This window comes from Callorhinchus milii, unplaced genomic scaffold (genome assembly GCF_018977255.1).
Source record: "Callorhinchus milii isolate IMCB2004 unplaced genomic scaffold, IMCB_Cmil_1.0 Scaffold10, whole genome shotgun sequence".
NCBI lineage: Eukaryota > Metazoa > Chordata > Chondrichthyes > Chimaeriformes > Callorhinchidae > Callorhinchus > Callorhinchus milii.
This window is the reverse complement of record NW_024704751.1, coordinates 21054224-21075795: the sequence shown is the minus strand read 5'-3', so window position 1 is coordinate 21075795 and position 21572 is coordinate 21054224. Positions and strand designations below refer to the sequence as shown.

At 47.0% G+C, this 21572-nt stretch overlaps 1 protein-coding gene across 1 annotated transcript; it reads right to left on the bottom strand.

Moving 5' to 3' along the window:
• Positions 1-3274: 3274 nt before the first annotated feature.
• LOC103187072 (gap junction beta-3 protein-like) lies at positions 3275-7456 on the bottom strand. The gene is made up of 2 exons (XM_007906415.2): positions 7214-7456; positions 3275-5407 (listed from the first exon to the last, which is right to left on the bottom strand). The coding sequence occupies exon 2, from the start codon at positions 5382-5384 to the stop codon at positions 4584-4586; it is 801 nt and encodes a 266-aa protein (XP_007904606.1). The 5' UTR covers positions 5385-5407; positions 7214-7456; the 3' UTR covers positions 3275-4583.
• Positions 7457-21572: the final 14116 nt, after the last annotated feature.

The following is a 21572-nucleotide window of genomic DNA, read 5'->3' as shown; positions in this document are numbered from 1 at the left end:
GTGGAGGTTGACTAAGATCTTGGGAATTTGTGCTGAGGCTTCTTTTCCGAGCCGTGGCCTCCCTGTCCTCTATCTATCACAGATTTCTGTATGTGTTATGTCCCTTTGGTGACCTGAACCCACTCCCACGTTGCTAAACCAAGTCACTGGCCTTTATTTAACACTTCTGTTGATAATTTTAATTCAGCAAGATATCCTGATGATGGGAATGTATTTGTTCATACAGACAGTGAGTGAGTTGTATAAATGTGATCCTATCTCAGATTGGCCTGTGGAGATTTCACTAATTTTACTCCAGCCAGTGTGCGGGTGAGGGGAGGCTGAGGGCAGAGCTGGCACTGGGCACAGAGATGGCCAGTGAGATGACCATCCTGCCATGCCCTGGGCTCTGGGAGCCAGTGACAGCATTTGATACAGCGCATTATCACATCTTCGAGACATCTCAAAGTGCTTCACAGAATATACTGTGAAGTGAAGTGACTGTTTTCTCCCCTTTTTAATCATATAAAAAATAACAATAAGCTTTGCATTTGACACAACACCTTTCACTTTGGGACGGACATCTCAAAGCTCTCTACAAGATCCACTGTGCTGTGGAGTGACTGTGGGTTTTGTAGGTCGCTCTCCCAAAGCCGCCTGGCCACGTTGTTCTCCTGCCCCGTTTGTCTGCTAATGCACAGTCACTACACTCCACCATCAGCTGCTTGTGAAGTGCTGTAAGGCACGCTGAACGTACAGGGCGCTGTTATTAGATTATTACTGGCTTCAGACGCCCTCTGGTGTCCAGTATTAATCACACCTGAGCCTCAACATTTAGTAAGTAGGATGTGCATTGAGACAGAGAATAAGATCAGAGGGGCTGAAGGACCTTCTTCATCCGAACCGATCTTGTGATCTCCTGATCCAGTGTTGCTTTCACCGAGAGACACTTAGGTGACTGAGTCAAACACACTGCTGTTTCGAAATGCTGCCTGAGTGAAGTTACTAGATAAATGCAAGTTGTTGAGACTTGTTCCAAAACAATTAATACAGTGGGGGAGGACACATCATGGTGAGAATGTGGAACACACTGCCTCAGTGAGCTGGAGAGACACACTTGATCAGAATAGGCAGGGAGGGAGAGAGGGAGTGAGGGAACGAGGCGGTGGGCGGGGTGCGGGAGGAAAACAGGGAGAGAGGGAGTGAGGGAGCAAGGCGGTGGGCGGGGTGCGGGAGGAAGACAGGGAGAGAGGGAGTGAGGGAGCAAGGCGGTGGGCGGGGTGCGGGAGGAAAACAGGGAAATGGGTGGGCATATTAAAAGGTGTGAAGAAACGAGATCAAACGATATAACGTCAACTAAACAAATTGGTGGAACAAGGCTGTCTGTCCTGAATAATTTGTATGTTCCTTTCAGCCAAATTCACGGCCAGCCCTCCTCCTCAACCCCCATGATTAGCGATAAACCTTCAGCTATTCTTCCCCGCTCTCTGGAACTCCCTCCATCTCCCCACTCCTCACCTTTGAAATCCCTTCTTTTAAGCGCTGTCTTTTCAACTGTGCTTCCTGCGCCCCCCACCCCCCACCTCAGCTCAGGTTCCCAGTTACTGGTGTCAAGTGTTTAGAAAAAGCTTCTTATTGTGAAAGGTGTGGTATACACGTGTGCAATATCAGTGTGCCAATGTGTGTTGTACGCGTGTTGTTATTTGTAATACATTGGCTGATTTGGATACTTGTGGTTAACTTCTGCTGATATTTAGCCTCGTGCCACAGGGCTCCCTGGCACTGAGCCATGGAATGAGCTGGGCAAGGCCCTGGCACCTGGCTGTTTATTGGCGTCTCCTTTACAAGAGCCAAGGGCAGGTTTCCAAACCCTGCAAAATACAACAACAACAATTTGCATTTACATAGCACCCCTCACACAGGGTAGCATCCCAGAGCGCTTATAGTCTATAATAGTCTATTACAGCGTCAGGCAGGGCAAAACCTTGGGCAAGTTTCCTCACTTCACACGCCTAATAATAATCCCTTCAAAAAACAAAAACAACAATAAATTTTCAATCCACGACTGTTTGTGGGACGCTGCTGTGCACAATTGGCTGCCACGTTTCACCCACAAATATACAGTCAATTCACTTTACAGTCTATTCTGTGAAGCGCTTTGAGACGTCGAGAAGACGTGAAAAGTGCCATATCAAATGTAAGGATTGTTATTATTATTACAAGCTCCCTGTCCCTCCCTGGCTCTCAGAGCTGTGAGATGCTGTGCTGGGGCAGAGAATGTAAATGCTGTTGTTGGTTGCAAAGGGATGTCACAGAATTCTTGTTCTTGTCCTTAAGGCGAATTATCAGACGAAAAACTATGGCCTTTCTGGGTCTTGTTGCTCCCCTGAATGGGTTAACCGTTTGCAAACAGCAGGACCTTCCTGAAGTATTTGATTCAAATGTTTATTGAGTTTCCTATTACAATGCATACAAAAGTAATATATAAAACAATGACGTTGTTCCTGTGAAATACTGTGAAATCCGGTCACCAGCCCAGAGTGGCCTGCTTTGTTAGCAAGCTCAAATACAGAGTTAAAACACTCTGCGATGCCGTCCCGTGTGGAGGGCGCTATACAAATCCAAGTTGTTCTTATTGTTGTTACATACACTCACAAAAGCAGGTTAGTCTTGAGCCATAGAGCCGGCCCAGGCTTGTTATCTGTAGATCTGTGGGTAAGGAATCCAATCAAAAGAAATACCTCTCATGTATTGACATTACCTTCTTTGTTATTGACAGCAATTTTGCTTTGTTACAGAAATACAGCCACGTCACAAGTTACAACACAGACCTGATATTATCACAGGGGCAAGGAATCCTCCCACTCAACTCCTGATAACCCTGCAAGCCAAAACCCCAACGGGTAGGGTGGTCCTAGCTGGACAAGCAGCAGGATAGCTTGCCAGGCAGTGCTCTCAATGGCAAGCTATGCCATTTTAGGTGGTCAGACTCCAGCAGTTACCCTCAACGCAGACTCTGGAGTCCCCAAGCCATGTCTCTCCAGAGTTATGTAAGCAGGTGTGTCCTTCCAGGAAGAGAGTGCACATTCCATTCCACATACAGGAGTATGAAGGTGGGTACTCTCAGACTAGTTTGAATACGCTTAAATAATGGTTTTCTGAATAATGTTGATTTATGTGACAGATGATGAAATCATTGCCTTATCAGTAGTCAGTAACAACAACAACCAAATTACATTTTGTCAATACATTTTACAGTAAAATTATGTGAAGCCCTTTGAGACCTCAACAATGTAACAAGGCACTGTATCAAAGGCAGGTATTATTATTTTTATAAAGACTGAGATTGCAAAAGTTCAACTCTCCCAGAATTATGAACTTGGCCTTTATCAATCAGATTCCATGACGCAGTTTGTGAGAAATTATTTCCACATCAGTGAGCTGGTAACTCGATCATCACTAAAGAGACTTTGAGTTCTTTTTACACAGAGGGTTATTAGAGTTATTAGGAGAGGAAAGCTATAAAAGTGGGTATGTGGGTGCAGGCGGGTGTGAGAGGCAGGAGGTAGGGGAGTGGGAAAAAGGAAGAATTCTTATAAAGATCACGGACTGAATGGCTATGGAGGAGATGGTAATATCTGATATGTGATGTGTCAATGATCATCGGAACAAATTATTACATTGCATACCACATTACTTCTACCCTCCCCCAATGATTGTGACTATATATTTATTATTATTTTTGTTATTATTATTATCTTAGTAGCACTGGCATCTTATACTCATAACATACTGAGTGCGATATAAATGTGCATTTACACAGAACAATAGCACGGTGATCGTGCGGTAGAAAAAGAACAATAAATACATGATTGACAAGAATTACACAGCAGATTTCCAAGAAAGTAGTGGTAGGAAGCTGGGAGCATCATCACTTGTGGCTGGGAGACACTCTGTCTGTCCAGGTGGACATCAAAGATCTCATAGTACTATTTGAAAAGAGAAGGAAGTTTCTCTCCTGTCTTGTCTGCGACAATGGTCCTGCAGATCCCTGATGGTGACGATCTGTGTGACAAGGCTGAGATAGTCAGTAAGTCATTGTAGTCTGCGGCTCTCAGCCTCACACCCACTCTGCTCGCCTGGTCTGTGCCAGGTCAGGTTTGGCCACATGCTATCACAGTGGCAGCCTATTTGTATTGTGGTTCAAGGTTGGCTGTTGGTGGTTCACACATTATTCCTTGGTCAGTTCGAGGCAAGTTTCGTCGTGAAATGTTGGATGCGGGGAATTCCCCTTCTCTGACGTCTCTCCCAAAAATCACCCCCTTCGCACCTTCCTTCCCTGCCTGACTCTCCCCAAATTCTACCACAGTCAACTCTCACCTTGCTGGGATTTCACTCTGCCTCTGTGAAACTCTGCGAGATTATCCTCCGTGAAAGATGCTGTCTAAGTTCTTGAGAGGGTACAGTTATTTCCCTTCTGTTCCACATTACAACAACATTTCATTTCATTAGGGCAGGAAATACATGAAAGTGACTGATACATATCCAGCCTGTGTCCCTGCCTACTCCTGACACACTCAGCACGTGGCTCTACTGGTCCTGGTTTAACAGAACGACGGGGAGGTTTGTTCGTTGTTGTCCACTGGCTGGATCTCGTTGTCGCGCTGGACATACCTGTAATTCAGGTGAGGACGGAAGGAGTTCAGCTGGTTCTGTCTCCTCTCTGACCTGTTCCTCCGGCCTGCCCTCCTACTGCAACAATAGAAGCAGCGTTTGAAGATCAGGTAGAGCATCTCGGACATGTTAAGGACGATGCAAAGGGCAGAGCCGGCTACCATGAAGTAGCTGAAGATCCTTTTCTCGGTGGGTTTGGCGATGTAACAGTCCACCTGGTTGGGGCAGGGATAGACTGAGCACTTGACCAGAGTCGGCATGTCAAAGCGGTCATAGATCCTGTACAGGATGTACAAGAATGAGATCTCGAAGCACGTCTTGAACAGCAGGCTGAACAGGTAGGTCCACCACAGCCCGCCATGCCTTTTCCCAGTGTCTGTGTACAGTTTGGGACATTGCTGCCCATGTTTTATGGTGTTTTTCCTTTCCCGCTCTTTCCTGTAGGCCACGTGCATGACGATGAGCAGGGAGGGGGTGGAGATGCAGATGAGCTGCAAGGCCCACAGCCGGATGTGGGAGATGGGGAAGTAATGGTCATAGCAGGTGTTGGCACAGCCCGGCTGCCTGGTGTTACAGTCAAAGTCACTCTGCTCATCGCCCCACACCTGCTCCGCAGCCACCACGTATACTAGGACCCTGAAAATGAAGACCACGGACAGCCAGATGCGGCCGATCCCTGTAGAATACTTGTTGACGCCGCTCAACAGCTCCTGAAGCGTGCCCCAGTCCATGGCTCCCTTTGGCAATGGTCAACCTGCAACAGAAATAGCAGCGTACAGAATTAGTGAGAGACGGGACACGGGCTGGGATCCAGCTCAAACATCTCCCCTCTGACCTGCGAGAATCAGCTCAAACATCATCCAACAACTTTGTGCCTGTCACAAAGCCATCTGTTCTACTATTCTGTCACGCCTGATAATAAACCCTCAAGAAAAAAAATGACAATATTGGTCACTTCAATCCACGACTGTTTGTGGGACGCTGCTCTGCACATTGGCTGCCGCGTTTCGCCCACAAAATATACAGTCAATTCACTTTACAGTAAATTCTGTGAAGCGCTTTGAGACGTCTCAAAGACGTGAAAAGCATTGTAGCAGGAGCTGTATCTAACGCAAGGATTATTTGAAGGATTATTATTGTACCGAAGTGTAAGGAGTAATGAAACAGTCAGCACAAGACGTACAGAGATGCCTTCACGTCACGTAAAAGCAGATGCTGACAATCCATACCAATATCATCATATTATAAAGATATTGACTTATGAGGCTGAGTCCCTGGTCAGGAGCGAGCTCCTTTGACTTCTTTGTAACATTTGACACATTAGCCATTAGCCTAACACTAAGGATGTTAGCGTGGAAGCCTCTGACTGGGACTGTCAATCGTGCCTTTGTTTTTCCACACACTGGGGTTCCTATCCACCTCAGGGAAGTGGTGCTGAGCAGGAGATCGGGTGATTCCCACAACAGAACAAAGGGGAAAACGAACTGGGAGCAGAGAATTGGATTTAACAACTGGAAAAAGAGCTGGGTGCTGTGAGCAGGAGGACAACCTGGTGGGTTCACTGCAAGGATAATAATATTAATAATAATAATAATCCTTGCATTTGATATAGGGCCTTCTCACGTCTTCGAGATGTCTCAAAGCACTTCACAGGATGTACTGTAAAGTCAATTGACTATATGGTTTGTGGACAAAAGATGAGATCCAATGAACCGAAGGACCTTCTTGACGTTCTCCCAACGTAAAAGGCGCTATACACATGTAGTTTGCTGTTGCTGTTCATCCGAACTATTGTCTGATTAGCTCAGAAGCAGGCGATTCAGCCCATCAACCCAGCTCCTGCCCTGACCAATCCCAATTTCTGGTTCTTTCTCCTTTTACACTATTGCTCTATAGATATCCCTTCAATCCCCTTTTATTGTTGAGTGAGGTTAGGTCTGAATTAACCCCGCCATTGTCCTCCACAGTTACTGGCCCCCAACTCCCAGCTCCGGTCCAAAAACCCCTGACTGTCCAGCACCCGAGATGTCTTTCAGACATGATACAAGCTATACAAGTGTAATTTGTTGTTGTTGTTGTCATTGACTGACTTAGACAGAATACATTCCATTTAGAGAACTAGGGTTGTCCCCGGAGACGGATCTCAGTTACCCCCAAACTCTCTCGGCCCCAAATTGTCAAAGAACAATGGGTACAGAATTACTGATCAACGGAAATCTCTCACTCGTCATCATCAGGAATGTTCACAATAAAGCTCAGTATCGTACCCGCTTCACATTCATTTTCTGATTAATTTTTCTAACTCCCCTCCGCTCCCTCACCCCGCCATTCCCAGATTGTCTGCAGTACTTGTTTTTAAAGCAAGTTTATTTCTATTTAGTTTGATACTTTCTGTTAACCTCCCAGAGAACACCACAAACAAATAAGGTATAGGAGCCCTGAGAAGTGAAAACAAAGTTACAGCTCTCAGATAATCGTTACCACTCAATGATTCAATTATTTATTGATCAACTTAAAACTCCAACTCTAACCATACTGAAGGCACTGAAAATAGTCTCACCGGAGATCAGACACAGCCTCCCGGACTCACACACTCCCGTCCTTCCTCTCTGATGCTCTGGAAAACATTAATTACAAAGTGATTTGGCTCGCCTCCTGGTTCCTGATATTTGATCCTGTGGTGTGGACAGGTTTGTTCACTATTGCTCATGACAATTTCATTTTAAAGGCGTAAAGGGTGCGGTTACAGGTGGAAATGCTGGACAGGTTCAGGCAGGTAGGAGTCCTGAGATCAGCATGACTGCTTACAGTCATTTGGCATTCATAGTCAAAGGGTTTCTCTGTTTTTATGTGTTAGTGGTTCACAGCCTGTGTGATTTGTGATGGCAGCTGAATTACATCAAGGATTTCAGCCTCCGCATAGACAAGTCTCTAGATATAACCAGCCGAGTGACATTGGATAACATCTCAGAGTGCTTAATAATAATAATAATAATGCATTTGATATAGTTCCTTATTTTTGGCGTTGAGTCATCCCAAAGTGCTTCACAGAAGTGGAGGGTGGAAAGAAGGAGAGGGGAAGGGAGGGAAGAGAGAGAGAGAGAGAGAGAGGGGGGGAAGAGGGAGAGAGGGAGGGGGGTAGAGGCAGTTGGGGGAGAAAGGGAGAGAGGGCAGAGAGAGGGAGAGAGGCAGTGGAGGGAGAGGCAGAGAGGGCGAAGAGGGAGGGGGGGGAGAAAGGGAGAGGGGGAGAGACGGAGGAGAGAGGGAGAAAGGGGGAGAGAGGGAGGGGGGAGACAAGGGGGAGAGAGGGAGGTGGGGGGGAGAAGGGGAGAGACGGAGGAGAGAGCAAGGGGGGATAGAGGTGGGGAGAGAGGGAAGGGGGATTGGTGAAGGACATTTGAAGCAATATTTTCTCTGATGTACTCTCCCCAGTGAGGGGCTTGTGTGCCATTGGTGTTTAAGAATGCAAACCTTTGCCCATTTCTCCTGTGTTTTGGTGCTTGCTGGACACAGCAAGTGTCCCAGACAGGGTAAAGCTCCTCTTGATCTCAACAATCGCTCCTCACAGTGAATGAGCCAATTATCACCCACTGGGGGAGATGAGTGGACTGTATTGTGTGATATTATTATTATTATATTGCACAAGTGCAGGGAACGATCGAGTGAATTCACTGCAACAAGAGAGACAACAATATTCCCAGATATATGAAGATCCAGGAAAATAATAATAATAATAATAAATTGGTCACTTCAATCCATGGCTGTTTGTGGGACGCTGCTGTGCGTAATTTGTGAAGCGCTTTGAGACGTCGAGAAGACGTGAAAAGCGCTATATCAAATGCAAGGATTATTCTTCTTATTATTATAATAATCCCTCTCCCCCCCCCCCCACCCCCGCTTCACTCGCAGTATCAGATTGACATTTGCATTCCCTGCACCAGCCTCAGTGAGAGTCACCGTTTACCATATCTCGCGAAGACTGAATTACATCCAGTTTGTGACATTGACTTGTGGCCACTGGCTTTAACTAGGTCACGATTCATTTTTCTATTGATCCGTACCATCAATAGAGAAAAAAAGAGAGAGAGACTTGCCTCTGTCTTAAAATTAAATTTTAAGTTGTGAATATCTGCGATGAGAGAAGAAAGCATCAGAACAAGAGAGCGAGAGGACAGGGGTTACGCTTTCGGCCTGTGACCTGTTCGGATTCTGCTTTGATGCTGCTGCCGCAGTGATGCAGCGTTTGATTTGAAGTTTATTTCATATTTCATCAAAAAAGGCTTTTGTCCTGCATTTCATTAAAGTTGTTCAGGACTCGGCGCTGCAGCCCCGGTGCCCTCCTGTTGGTGGCGGTGTAGCCCAGCGTGAACGCGGTGGGGGTTCAGCAGCGCCCCCCGGCTGGTGCTCATGGAACATTACAATGTTTCGCCCACAAATATACGGTCAATTCACTTTACAGGCGATTCTGTGAAGCGCTTTGGGACGTCGAGAAGACGTGAAAAGCACTATATCAAATGCCAGGATTATTACTATTATGTTATTACAATAAAATACACAGTCACTCCGCTTTACAGTGTATCCTGTACACTGGATCCTCATGGAGTCCTGTAGCTCAGGGGTTAGAGCACTCGCTTTGCAAGTTCAATTCCAGGCAGAGGGCGAAACCTCGGGCAAGTTTCCTTACTCCACACAGAGCCTAATAATAATCCCTCCAAAACCAAAAACAATAATAAATTGGTCATTTTCAATCTACGACTGTTTGTGGGACATTGCTGTGCGCAATTGGCTGCCGCGTTCGCCCACAAATATACAGTCAATTCACTTTACAGTGTGTTCTGTGAAGCGCTTTGGGACGTCCTCCCGACGTGAAAAGTGCTATATCAAATGCAAGGATTATTATTATTATTATCCTGTGAACCACTTCGAGTCATCTCGATGATGTGCTAAGGCGTTATATCAAATGTAAGGATTATTATTAATGCAATTTAAATGTATCCACTGACCCAAGAGTGGGTGCGGAGGAGACCAATGACTTAAAGTACAGTCAAGAGCTAACTTTCTTCAGTTGGACATCAACAAGACTGAGGCTCTCCTGATAGGCTCCCATCAGCGCCTCCTCACCTCAGGCGTTGACAGCATCACCATCCATGGTTGACCACTGCACCTTGCCAATCCAGTCCGGAACCTTGGGGTCTTGTTTGACTCTCAACTATCCTTTCTACCCCACACCTGTGCCATGACCCGCTCTGCCTTCCCCACCTCCGCAACATCGCCCGGCTCCGACACTCCACAGGCCTCAAAGATGCCTTCATTACATTGAGGCTCAACTATGCAATCTCACTGCTTGTCGGCCCCCAACTCCTCCCTCCACAGGCTGCAGATCATCCAGAACTCTGCAGCCCATGTCCTCTCCTGCACTCGGCTCCCCGACTCTATCACCCTCATCCTCGCCCGACTCCACTGACTTCCCATCACAGAGGATACAGTTCTAAATCCTGGTCCTCACCTTCAAAGCCCTCCATGGTCTTGCTCCCCCTGACCTCTCTGACCTCCTAACCCCCTACCATCCTGCTCACTCCTTCCTTCAGCGGACTCTGGCCTGCTTTACATTCCCCGCCTCGCTCGCCCCACTATTGGTGGGTGGGCCTTCTGCCACCTGCCCCCACCCTCTGAAACTCCAACCTGCAGTCCCTCTGGCTCGCCGCCTTCCTTGCCTCCTTCAAGACCCACTTCAACACTTTCCTCTTCAACCGTGCTTTTGATCTTCCTGCTGCCCCCCTTGCCCTCCACGACCCCGACCCGACCCCCAGTTCGGGTCCATAACGCTGTCTGTCCAGCGCCTTGGGATATGAAACAACAACAACAACAAGATTCCATTTATAGAGCACCTTTCATGTTGGGAGGACGCCCCAAGGCGCTGTACAGTTGGGTCAGGACTCGAGCATTGGGGGGAAATGGTCAGGGTGAGGGGAGGGAAGGGAGGGAGCGAGGAGGGGGTAGAGAGTCGAGAGGGGAGCTGAAGGCACGGTCAAAGAGAAAGGTCTCGAGACCGGCCTTGAAGGAGGAAAGGGAGGAGGTGGCGAAGGCACTGGGGGATAGAGTTCCAGAGCCTCGGGGCTGAGAGGCTGAAGGCCACCGATGGTAGGGCGGTTGGGGCGGGGGATGTGGAGCAGACCGGAGCCAGAGGAACGGAGGGTACGGGCAGGTAAGTAGGGGGATAGTAGGTCGGAGAGGTAGGAGGGAGCGAGGCCGTGAATGGCCTTGTAGGTGAGGATGAGGATCTTGAATTCGATCCTCTGGGGGATGGGGAGCCAGTGGAGGCGAGCGAGGGTGAGGGGGAGGGTGGGAGTGATGTGGTCGCGGTGTCTGGTGCGGGACAGTACACGAGCTGCAGAGTTCTGAATGACCTGCAGTGTGGAGGGAGGGTCGGGAAGGCCGACGAGGAGAGAGTTCCCATAGTCCAGCCTTGAGGTGACAAAGGCGTGGACCAGAGTTTCAGCCGCGTGAGGGGTGAGGTAGTGCGACATTCCGGAGGTGATGGAAGGCGGTGCCAGTTGTGGCGCGGATATGAGGGAGAAATGACAGCTCAGGGTTGAACAGAACCCGAGGTTCCTGATGGCTTTGAGAGGTGGAGAGTGCAGCCTTGGATGCTGATAGTGTCAGCGCCTGAGGTGCGGAGGCGCTGACGTGAGCCAATCAGGAGGGCCTCAGTTTTGCGCACGTTGAGCTGAAGAAAGTTGTCTCTCGTCCAGGACTCGATGTCGGACAGGCAGCTGTCAGGACATCGGGGGTCGTGGAGTTGAGGGTAGAGGAGGAAAGGTAGAGTTGGGTGTCATCCGCATAAATGTGGAAGTTAACCCCATGTCTGCGGATGATGTCACCACAGGGTGAGGAGGAGGGGACAGAGGACCAGAGGACAGAGCCCTGAGGGACACCGCACAAGACAGTGCGGGGGGTGGAGGAAAAGCCATTCATGGAAACAAAGTGAAGACGGTGGGAGAGGTACGACCTGAACCACTCAAGGACAGGGCCTTGAAGGTTGAGGTGGGAGGACAAGCGGTGGAGGAGGATAGCGTGGTCGACCGTATCGAATGCTGCCGATAGGTCGAGGAGGATGAGGAGGCAGAGGGAGCCCTGGTCACAGATGGTCAGGATGTCATTGGTGACCTTGACCAGGGCAGTTTCTGTGCTATGGGCAGCACGGAAACCCGACTGAAGGGGTTCGAATAATGAATGGGTGGAGAGGAAAGAGCGCAGCTGGGAGGCGACAACTCGTTCCAGGACCTTGGACAGGAAGGGGAGGTTGGAGATGGGCCGGTAGCTTGATAGCTGCGACGCATCAAGGGAGGGTTTTTTCAAGGTGGGAGTGATGGTGGCAGTTTTTAAGGGAATGGGAACAGAGCCAGAGCAGAGGGACAGGTTGACGATGTCTGTGATATGTGGGGCAAGGAGGTGGAGCTGGGAGATAAGGAGTGGAATGGGGATAATATAAGCGGCTTAATATAAGCCACATTTCCCCCAAGCAAACTTATTTCCTTGTAATATGCTCTTCCAGTTATCTCTGAATCAGGAAGGCGTGAGCCAGAATGTGCGATTGCAGGAATATTACTCATCCGCAGCTCTGGGTGGGTCACTAAAGATTGTATCAACGTAAGCAGAACCCAGTGAATTCCAAAAGGAATGAAAAGCTCAGGACTCTTCAAATGTCAACGCATTTAGAAAGGCTGGAATAAAGCTGAGCTGTGTTGCCAAGCAGGTTGATTTCCTACCTGCGCGAGCCTTGCTGAAGCTGACCTCTGCTCTGTAGATTGTGTAAAGCTATGGTCACTGTAACAGGAAGGGTGGGATTGGGTCGGGTTGGATGTGGGAGGAGGGATGGGGAAGTTGCATGTCTGCTGGAGGCAGCACAGAGGAACGAACATGATTTCTCATGCTAGAGGACGGAGTAGGTACCATAAAAGGAGATATCTCAGACAGGAACATGTAAAAGGGCTCAGACAGGAACTTTTCAGTGCTTTGGGACGTCCTCCAGATAATAATAATAATAATAATCCTTGCATTTGATATAGTGCTTTTCACGTCTTCTCGACGTCCCAAAGCACTTCACAGAATATACTGTAAAGTGAATTGACTGTATATTTGTGGGCGAACGCGGCAGCCAATTGCGCACAGCAATGTCCCACAAACAGTCGTGGATTGAAAATGACCAATTTATTATTGTTTTTTTTTTGGAGGGATTATTATTAGGCTCTGTGTGGAGTAAGGAAACTTGCCCAAGGTTTCGCCCTGCCGGAAATGTGAAAGGTACCACACAAATCTAATTTGTTGTTTGTTGTTGATAAGATTTTAAATGGGGTTGAGAAAGTAAACTCATACTTTCAGATGCACTGAGGCAGCAGAACCAGAAGACACAGGTTTAGGGTTTCAAAGGGAGCAACAATTAAACTTCTCAGCCTTGACAAGGGAGGTCGCAGAGGGGACCTTATAAAGGTTTCAAAGGTACTAAATGAGATTGAGAAAAAAACCCAACACAGAACAAAAACTTTGAGATATGCAGAGGGAGCAGAACAAGCCAGCACAGGTTTATAGAGTGGGGTGTGGGGGTGGGAGGGAGGGTGTTTCCTTGGGGCTGAACTCACTCCAATGTGACGTGTTTGGTAACAGAATGTCAGACTCGAGCCAACCCTCTGTGACAGCTTCTAGTCCAGTTCCTGAGCAAGTGAGAGAGGACCGCGTTCGATTCGTGGATGGAGCAAAACATTAGGCAAGCTCCATGTAGCTTTAACTGATGGTTATTTGGGATGATTTTGCTACAACCCGGGCAGGTGGAGGTCCCTGGCGTCAATTTCACCTCGAACTTACTGTCATCAATTGTGACGAACACGTCAAATGAGCCTGACAATCAGTCTGGAGTGTTCCCCACCCCGCACCCACCCCACCCCTGATCTCCAGCCTAGTTCCCACCCAATCATAAAATGTTTTGGTTTCTGCCAAACTGCACCTATCACCTGGGTGCGTCCCTCCAGGCACAGAGTTAGCTTTCTATAAACATCTCTGGAATTTCCACGCTAGGTAGGATGGATGGAATTCTGTTTGGTTTGCATATTCTTAAGCACGGTAATGGGTTTCCGCATGTGTCAGACACTGTGTCAAACCAACAATAAAGGATTTCTTTACACAGAACAGTTAAGGTGTTTCTCACTCACATCATTGTTCTGCTTTAAGGAGTGCTGCCACGGAAATGAAAAGCATTGTTTAAACTTTACAGAATAACTGAGAAGATAACACCAATCACCAGGCATTGTTATTCTGCTTAAATGTGAATATGAGGTGTTCATAGAATCATAGAATTTTACAGCACAGAAGGAGGCCATTCAGCCCATCGTGTTTGAGCTGCTCTTTGAAAAGAGCTTCCAATTCAATCCCACTCACCCGCGCTCTCCCCATAGCTCTGCAAACTTGTCCTCCCCAAATAATTATCTACTTCTCTTGAAAGCTGTTAGTGAGTCATCTTCGACCTCCCTTTCAGGCAATGCATTCCAGATCCCAACAACTCGCTGAAACCATTTCTCCTCATCTCCCCCCTGTTTCTTTTAACAACTATTTTAAATCGAGCCATAGGAGAGGGACAGGTTGACGATGTCTGTGATATGTGGGGCAAGGAGGTGGAGCTGAGAGATAAGGAGTGGAGTGGGGATGGGGTCAAGGGAGCAGGTGGTGGGTTTCAGGGATAGGATGAGTTTGGTGACAGAGGGTGGGGAAACGGGTACGAAAGTGTGTAGGGGAGGATGGGTTGGAGTCGGAGTGTGGGAGGGAGGGGGTGGGGGGTTGGTGGATGTTGGAGGGGAAGTGACCGCGGAGCGGATTCCCTTGATTTTGGATTCAAGGAAATCCAGCATCTCCTCGCAGTGAAGGTTGGAGGAGATGACCTGCGCGGGGTGGCGGGGGGGACGGAGGAGTCGGGATGTGGTAGAAAACAGTAGCCTGGGGTTGTTCTTCGCCTCCAGGATTATCCTGGAGTAGAAGGACGACTTGGCCGAGGCTAGAGTGGAGCGGTAGATTTTGAGGAGGTCCAGCCAGATTTGTCGGTGGACCTTCAGGCCAGATTTGACACAGGTGCGTTCAGCGGCCCGCACCTGGCTCTTCAGTGAGTGGAGGTGGATGGTGAACCAGGGGGAGGAGCGAGAGTAGGAGACAGTATGGGAGGTGATGGGGGCAAGAGTGTTGAGTGTGGAGGAGAGGGTGTTGTGGAGGAGGGTGAGAGCAGAAGAGGGGTCGGTGAGGGTTGAGGGCCAGAGGGAGAGGAGTTCAGAGGACTCCAAGGCAGCGGTTAGGGATTGTGGGGGTAACTTCTTCCAGGGGCGGTAGAAGATGGTGGTGGGTCTGGTGGAGGTGGGGAGGGGGGTGGAGGTGGTGAAGGAGATGAAGTGGTGGTCGGAGACGGCCTTGTCGGTGATAGTGACATCCGAGACACTGAGGCCCCGGGTGATCACCAAGTTGAGTGGGTGACTGTGAGTGGGGGAGTTGATGTGGACGGAAAGGTTGAGCGAGGAGAGGAGGAAAGAGAAGTCTGAGGAGATGGAGCAGGAGGGGTTGAAGTGCAGGTTGAAGTCGCCCAGGATGATGAGGCGATCAGAGCAGAGGCAGAGAGATGTGAGAAGTGTCGAAATATTGGAGATGAAGGTGGGAGAGGTTTTAGGGGCCGGTAGAGGAGGAGGATTTTGAGCGAGAGGAAGGAGGGGTGGGAGAAACACTTTACTGGAGTCCTGTAGCTCAGTGGTTAGAGCACTCGCTTTGCAAGTGAGAGACCTGAGTTCAATTCCAGGCAGAGGGCGAAACCTTGGGCAAGTTTCCTTACTCCACACAGAGCCTAATAATAATCCCTCCAAAACCAAAAACAATAATAAATTGGTCATTTTCAATCTACGACTGTTTGTGGGACATTGCTGTGCGCAATTGGCTGCCGCGTTCGCCCACAAATATACAGTCAATTCACTTTACAGTGTGTTCTGTGAAGCGCTTTGGGACGTCCTCCCAACGTGAAAAGCGCTATATCAAATGCAAGGATTATTATTATTATTATTATTATTATTTACAGGTTACAGTTTACAAGTGTAATTGTTATCAAACTGGTGTGTCTTGAATATGGGGAAGAAGGCAGCAATTGTAGAGATTCTGGAACGGCATTACAGAGAATGAGGGGAGTATGTTGGCTGTGAAGCAGGCTGGAACCCGCTGGGTAGGGGAGCTGATGGTATTAACATTAGCCTTGCAGTCATCATCAGCTTAACAGTGTTTGGCTGATTTCTGTTGGATGGTTTGTAAACTTCCTTGGCCTTCACTTTGAAATTGTCTAATATAAGCCACATTTCCCCCAAGCAAACTTATTTCCTTGTAATATGCTCTTCCAGTTATCTCTGAATCAGGAAGGCGTGAGCCAGAATGTGCGATTGCAGGAATATTACTCATCCGCAGCTCTGTGTGGGTCCTTGGGTTACTGACCCACCCGCCAGCAGGAATACTTTCTCTTTGTTCACCTTATCGAATCCCCTCATCATTTTGAAAACTATTACGTCTCCTCTTAACCTTCTCTGCTCCAAGGACAATAATCCTCGCTTCTCTCGCCTCTCCTGATAACTGAAGCCCCTCATTCCTGGTACCATTCTGGTCAATCTCCTTTGCATCCTCTCCAATGCCTTGACATCCTTCCTAATGTGTGGGGTCCAGAACTGAACCCAGTCTCGAGCTGAGGCCTAACCAGTGTTTTATATAAAGGTTCATCAAAACTTCCTGACTTGCGTACTCTGTGCCCCTATTTATAAAGCCCAGTATCCCGGATGCTTTTTTAACAGCTGTATCTCCCTGTCCGGCCACCTGCAAAGATTTCCTTATATGACCCCCAGGTCTCTCTGTTCCTTCACCCCCTTTAAGATTGTACCCTCAGCGTATATTGCCTCTCCTCATTCTTCCTCACAAAATGCATCACTTCATAGTTCTCCACAATAAACTTCATCTGCCACGTGTCTGCCCAAGTTACCAGTCTGTCTATGACCATTTGCAGTCTGTTACTATCCTCCTCACTGATTACTATTTTTCCTGGTTTAGTATCATCTGCAAACTTGGGAATTGTACTCTGGATACCGAAGTCCAGGTCATTTATATGGATCACAAACAGCAGTGTTGTAGCCACTAACGTCCTGACACCGGGATTCACTCAAAACTATTCCTTCCGATGGAATTGCAGCAGCAACGTCGTGATGGGGCAGAGCCAATGTTTGAATGTTGCTGCATTGAGTCAACGGCAGCTGTCTGTGCGGTGATAATGATGTCACTTTACCATAAGAGAAAGACAGAGAGAATGAAAGAGAGAGAAACAGTAACCGCGAGAGTGAGACACAGAGAGATCAAGAGAAAGAGGGAGACAAAGAGAGTGAGAGAATGAGAGCGCGAGATAGAGTCAGAGAGGGAGAGAGAGGCAGTGAGAGAGAGAGAGACAAAAAGAGAGAGTGTGACAGTGAGAGAGTGAGAGAGGGTTGGGTTACTAAGCTATTTATAAAGCCTTGAATCCCATCTTCAAAGGCGCTGTATAAATGTAAACCATATTGCCAATGCCACCTTATCTTAAAATGTAAGACAGAGAATTGTGGAAAATTCTTAAAAATCCTGACTTAATTGGAAAGACTCTGAGGGGACTCCATACAGTACGTATAAACTTTCAAATGGGATTTAAAAAGGAAACCCAGATCAATACTTTAGGATGTACAGTAAAACTCACATAAGTCGTATCAGTCAGGACCATGACACTTAATATGACTTCCGTGAAGTCTGAGTTATAGGCAAACTTATATATGTGGTATAAAATCTGATTTAATCAATAATTGGCACTGCGTATGCTTAATTCAACACAGCCAGTAATTGCGCATGCGGTGACGGGCCAAGACGACATTTCCTGCGATTCAAAGCAGTGCAAGAGCAATGGAGGCTAGGGCAATATGATTTAGATAACGATTAATATGACAAGTGCAAAGAAATCTAAGTGGTTTTGATAAGAAACTGAATGGGCCTCGAGTGGACTTAGGCGATCATACGATTTATAAAGATAAAACGGGTTGCAAATTTTACTGTTCCGTGATAGTAGAACAATAGAACAAGATACACAGCTTTAGAGTTGTAAAGGGAAATTTCAGGAAGCAGGCACCAGGAAGTATTCTATACCCAGAGGGTAATTAATAGTAATAATAATAATAATCCTTGCCTTTGATATAGTGCCTTATCACGACATCTCAAAGTGCTTCACAGGATATACTGTAAAGTGAATTGACTGCGTGTTTTGTGGGCGAAACTCGGCAGCCAATTGCGCACAGCAGCGTCCCACAAACAGTCATGGATTGAGTGATCACACAAGAACATTTTTTTTGAAGGGATTATTATATGTCTATCTCTTTGTACGTTTCATGTATGAAGAGAGACAGTCACACACAGATTAATGGAAAGAGAGGAGAGAGTTAGAGCGCAACAGGGAGTGAGAGAGTGACAAAAGATAAAAAGAGATAGTCACACAGTGTATAATGGGAGTCACAGAGTAGAGAGAGAGACAGTCACACAGTGTAACAACAGGAGAGAGTAATGGAGTATATAATAATAACTGGAACAAGTTACCAGGAAGGTGGTTGAGGCCAGAAACTTGTGATGGGAGGATGGTTGAGGGAAGGGGGGTTCTGGAAGATTGGGATTGGATGGGCTGAAAAGCTTTCTACATCTAAACCTACTTGAAATCTTGTCAGCACAGTTGAGGGATTGGGACTGAGCTGTGGAGCAGATATCTGGGTTAAGGTGATGTGAGAGTGTAGAGAGGACACGCGAGAGGAGGAAGAGAAGGGAGGAGGGCTACTGGCTTTCAGGAGGGACTGAGGGTAAATAAAAGCCGGTTTAAGAATTGTAAAATATTTATTTTTATGAATCATTTTGGTGTGTAACAAAATATAGAGACACAATGGACTATAAAAAGGTAAAGTGTAGCACACGTTGATGGTTGGTGACAGGGTTTCCGTGGAAAAGGTTTCAAAACAAACAATACAAATATATCACTGACAGTTCCCTCACTGCTCTGTACTGAGCAGCCAGACCTCTGCCTATAAATCAGCATATACATGAGCTTCCAATACTCATTTTGTCCTCTTAAATCAAAATCCTATTTCAAATCTGTTGAGTCATGATGACTTGTTGAAAGCAGATGTTGGCAACTTGTGGCCTGGGCTCAGGAACTTTTAATGTGAAGCAGAGTTAGGTTTTGGTTAGTAATTCCGAGTCTCGTCCTAACCTCTATGAAGTCAGATTAGATGTTATAAACGACTCTCTGGATGATTCTGGGGCACGTAGGTTTGGTCTGAGCAAATGAGCGAGCGAATAATAAGCACAGAATAATAACAATCCTTGCGTTTGATATATCGCTTTATCACGTCTTTAAGATGTCTCAAAGCGCTTCTCAGAATATACTGTAAACTGAATTGAGTGTGTATTTTGTAGAATAAACAGTTCTCACCCCCATAGACCCCCATGGAGAGAACTCTCATCATTCAGCTCCAAAACAAGAACGCATAATCCATGAAATAATTTGTTTTGGACCTCGAATATGCAGAGCAAGGGTTAGAAATGAGGGTGTGAAGCTAACTGCTGGGCAGCCCCTGGACCAGTGAGAGCCTCTCACAGGGTCACAGCTCTGTCTCAGGGGCAGCAGTGGGTGTCTGGCCGGGCTGTTTGCCAACACAACAACAACATACATGTGTATAGCACCTTTCGGGTCATGAGGATGTCCCAAGATGCTGGACAGTCAGGGATTTGGACCCGAGCAGAGGGTCAGGATCAGGGAGGGTGGAGGGCAGGGAGGGACAACAACAACAAGATTGCATTTATAGAACGCCTTTCATGTCGGGAGGACCTCCCAAGGCGCTGGACAGTTGGGTCGGGGTGAAGGGTGAAGTCGAAGAGAAGGGTCTTGAGACGTGCATTGAAGGAGGCAAGGGGGGGAGCGAGGCCAAGGGAATGTGGGATGGAGTTCCAAAGGGTGGTCCTGGTCTGCCGCTCAGTGTGTGTGAGATTCGAGCCGTGCAAACTGGATCTCTTCTTGTTTCTCTGTGCTCTGAACAGGTGAAGTGGTTGTAGGGAGGTGAGAAAGCTCACCCGTTAATATTCCCAAGCCTTTCTACAGAATACTGTCTCAACGCAGCATCTGCTCTTAGTCTGAGATCTCCTTCAACCCTACTGATCTGGTCCCTACCTTTGCTAAGCCGGCACCGGCCTGCTTCACTTCCCCGTCCTCTCCACCCCAACACTGGTGGGCGGCCATTCTGCTTCCACTCTCTGGAACCACATCCCAGAGTCCATCCAACTCATTCCCTCACCTCGTTCAAAGCCAGTCTCAAGAAATACTGCCTTGACAACAATGACAACAGTTTATATTTATAGGGCACCCTTCACGTGTCTTGACCGTTCTTTCCTCTCCCCACTCCTACCCCACCAGCAATATCAAATGATTTAAGATATCCTCCTGATGTGAAACATGCTCTGTAAATGTAAACTGTATTGCTCTCTGTATCGTAGCCCAGAATTCTTATGTATAATAATAATTGTTGCATTTTACATAGCTCATATAGAGATATATGTCGTTGATACGTCTCAAAGCACTTCACAAAATATACTGTGAAGTGAATTGACTGTATAGTTTGTGGGTGAAACACAGCAGCGCACAGCAATGTCCCGCAAACAGCTATGGATTGAATGAGCAAATTATTATTTATTTATTCTATTGTCATTTTTCAGTAATTTTGTGTCGTAACTTGCCCAAAATACACATCAACAGGAGAACCAAAGTCATGGATAAAGTCACAAATTTATGAGAGATGTTCATTTGTGTGTAAAAAAAAATGATTTATTCACCTGAAACCAGCCTTTGAATGCCAAACGAAAGGCAGCAAGTCAGAGAAAATAAGAAAGCTACAAATCACTTCAACGCATTAGACCCTTCAGACATTACACATCTCTCTCTTTCAGGGAACATAAAGATTTTAAGACGGAAGATATAAATAATAGACACATTACCTGATACACTTTGCCTCTTTTCTCAAAGTCGTCAAATTTCAATGCAACAATAATCCTTGCATTTGATCATATCATCGATAGGTCTCAAAGCGCTTCAAAGGACACACAGTAAAGTGGTTCGTCTGTGTGCCTTGTGGGCAAATGAACAAATTTGCAGTGGAAAACTTAATCAAAAAGTGGAACTGGTGGGAATCGAGAAGCGTCAGATTTCCTCTGAAGCCTTTCAGTTCTCAAATTCGGGAATCAGGCAGGCTGGTAGGCGAGCATGCGGTGGGCGGGGGAGGGGTGGTGGGGGGGTGCAGTGATGGTGTCAGCTATCTTTACTTGGTGATCTCACTTCTCTTTTAGTTTAAGAATTGAGAAGTTAAGAATTTTTTGCTCAATATGCAATAGGGGGTTGGGTGGGAGGGCACAGAATGGGCGCATGATCAACATGCAGCCAGTGTTACCTCCTTACACAGCACCGATACACTTGGTAATTGTTCCCACAAGGAGCTTGGGTGACCATTCGGGTCACGATGGTCGATGCTTATACATTTTTCTGACAAAGAAACGTTTGTCCTTCGTCCATTTTGCACTCATTGACGTCTCTGTTCAAAATGTAGGTACACGAGGCCCAAACTTCCACCTAATCTTAGGCTGTGAGTCCAGTTTGTTTTAACAAAATTAGAGACGGTGCAGGATTGTGAAACATTCTTGAATTCTGTCTTAATTTGGAAGCCAGCCATCTGCAGTTCCTAAAAAACCCCAACTCCAAATTAAGACATTTTACACAATTCTGCAATATCGTATATTTTAAGGCTGTGTTTTTGTGCAAGTGG

Excerpts from the sequence above, each read along its gene's own strand:
- LOC103187072 (XM_007906415.2), bottom strand. The coding sequence starts at position 5,384 with ATGGACTGGGGCACGCTTCAGGAGCTGTTGAGCGGCGTCAACAAGTAT.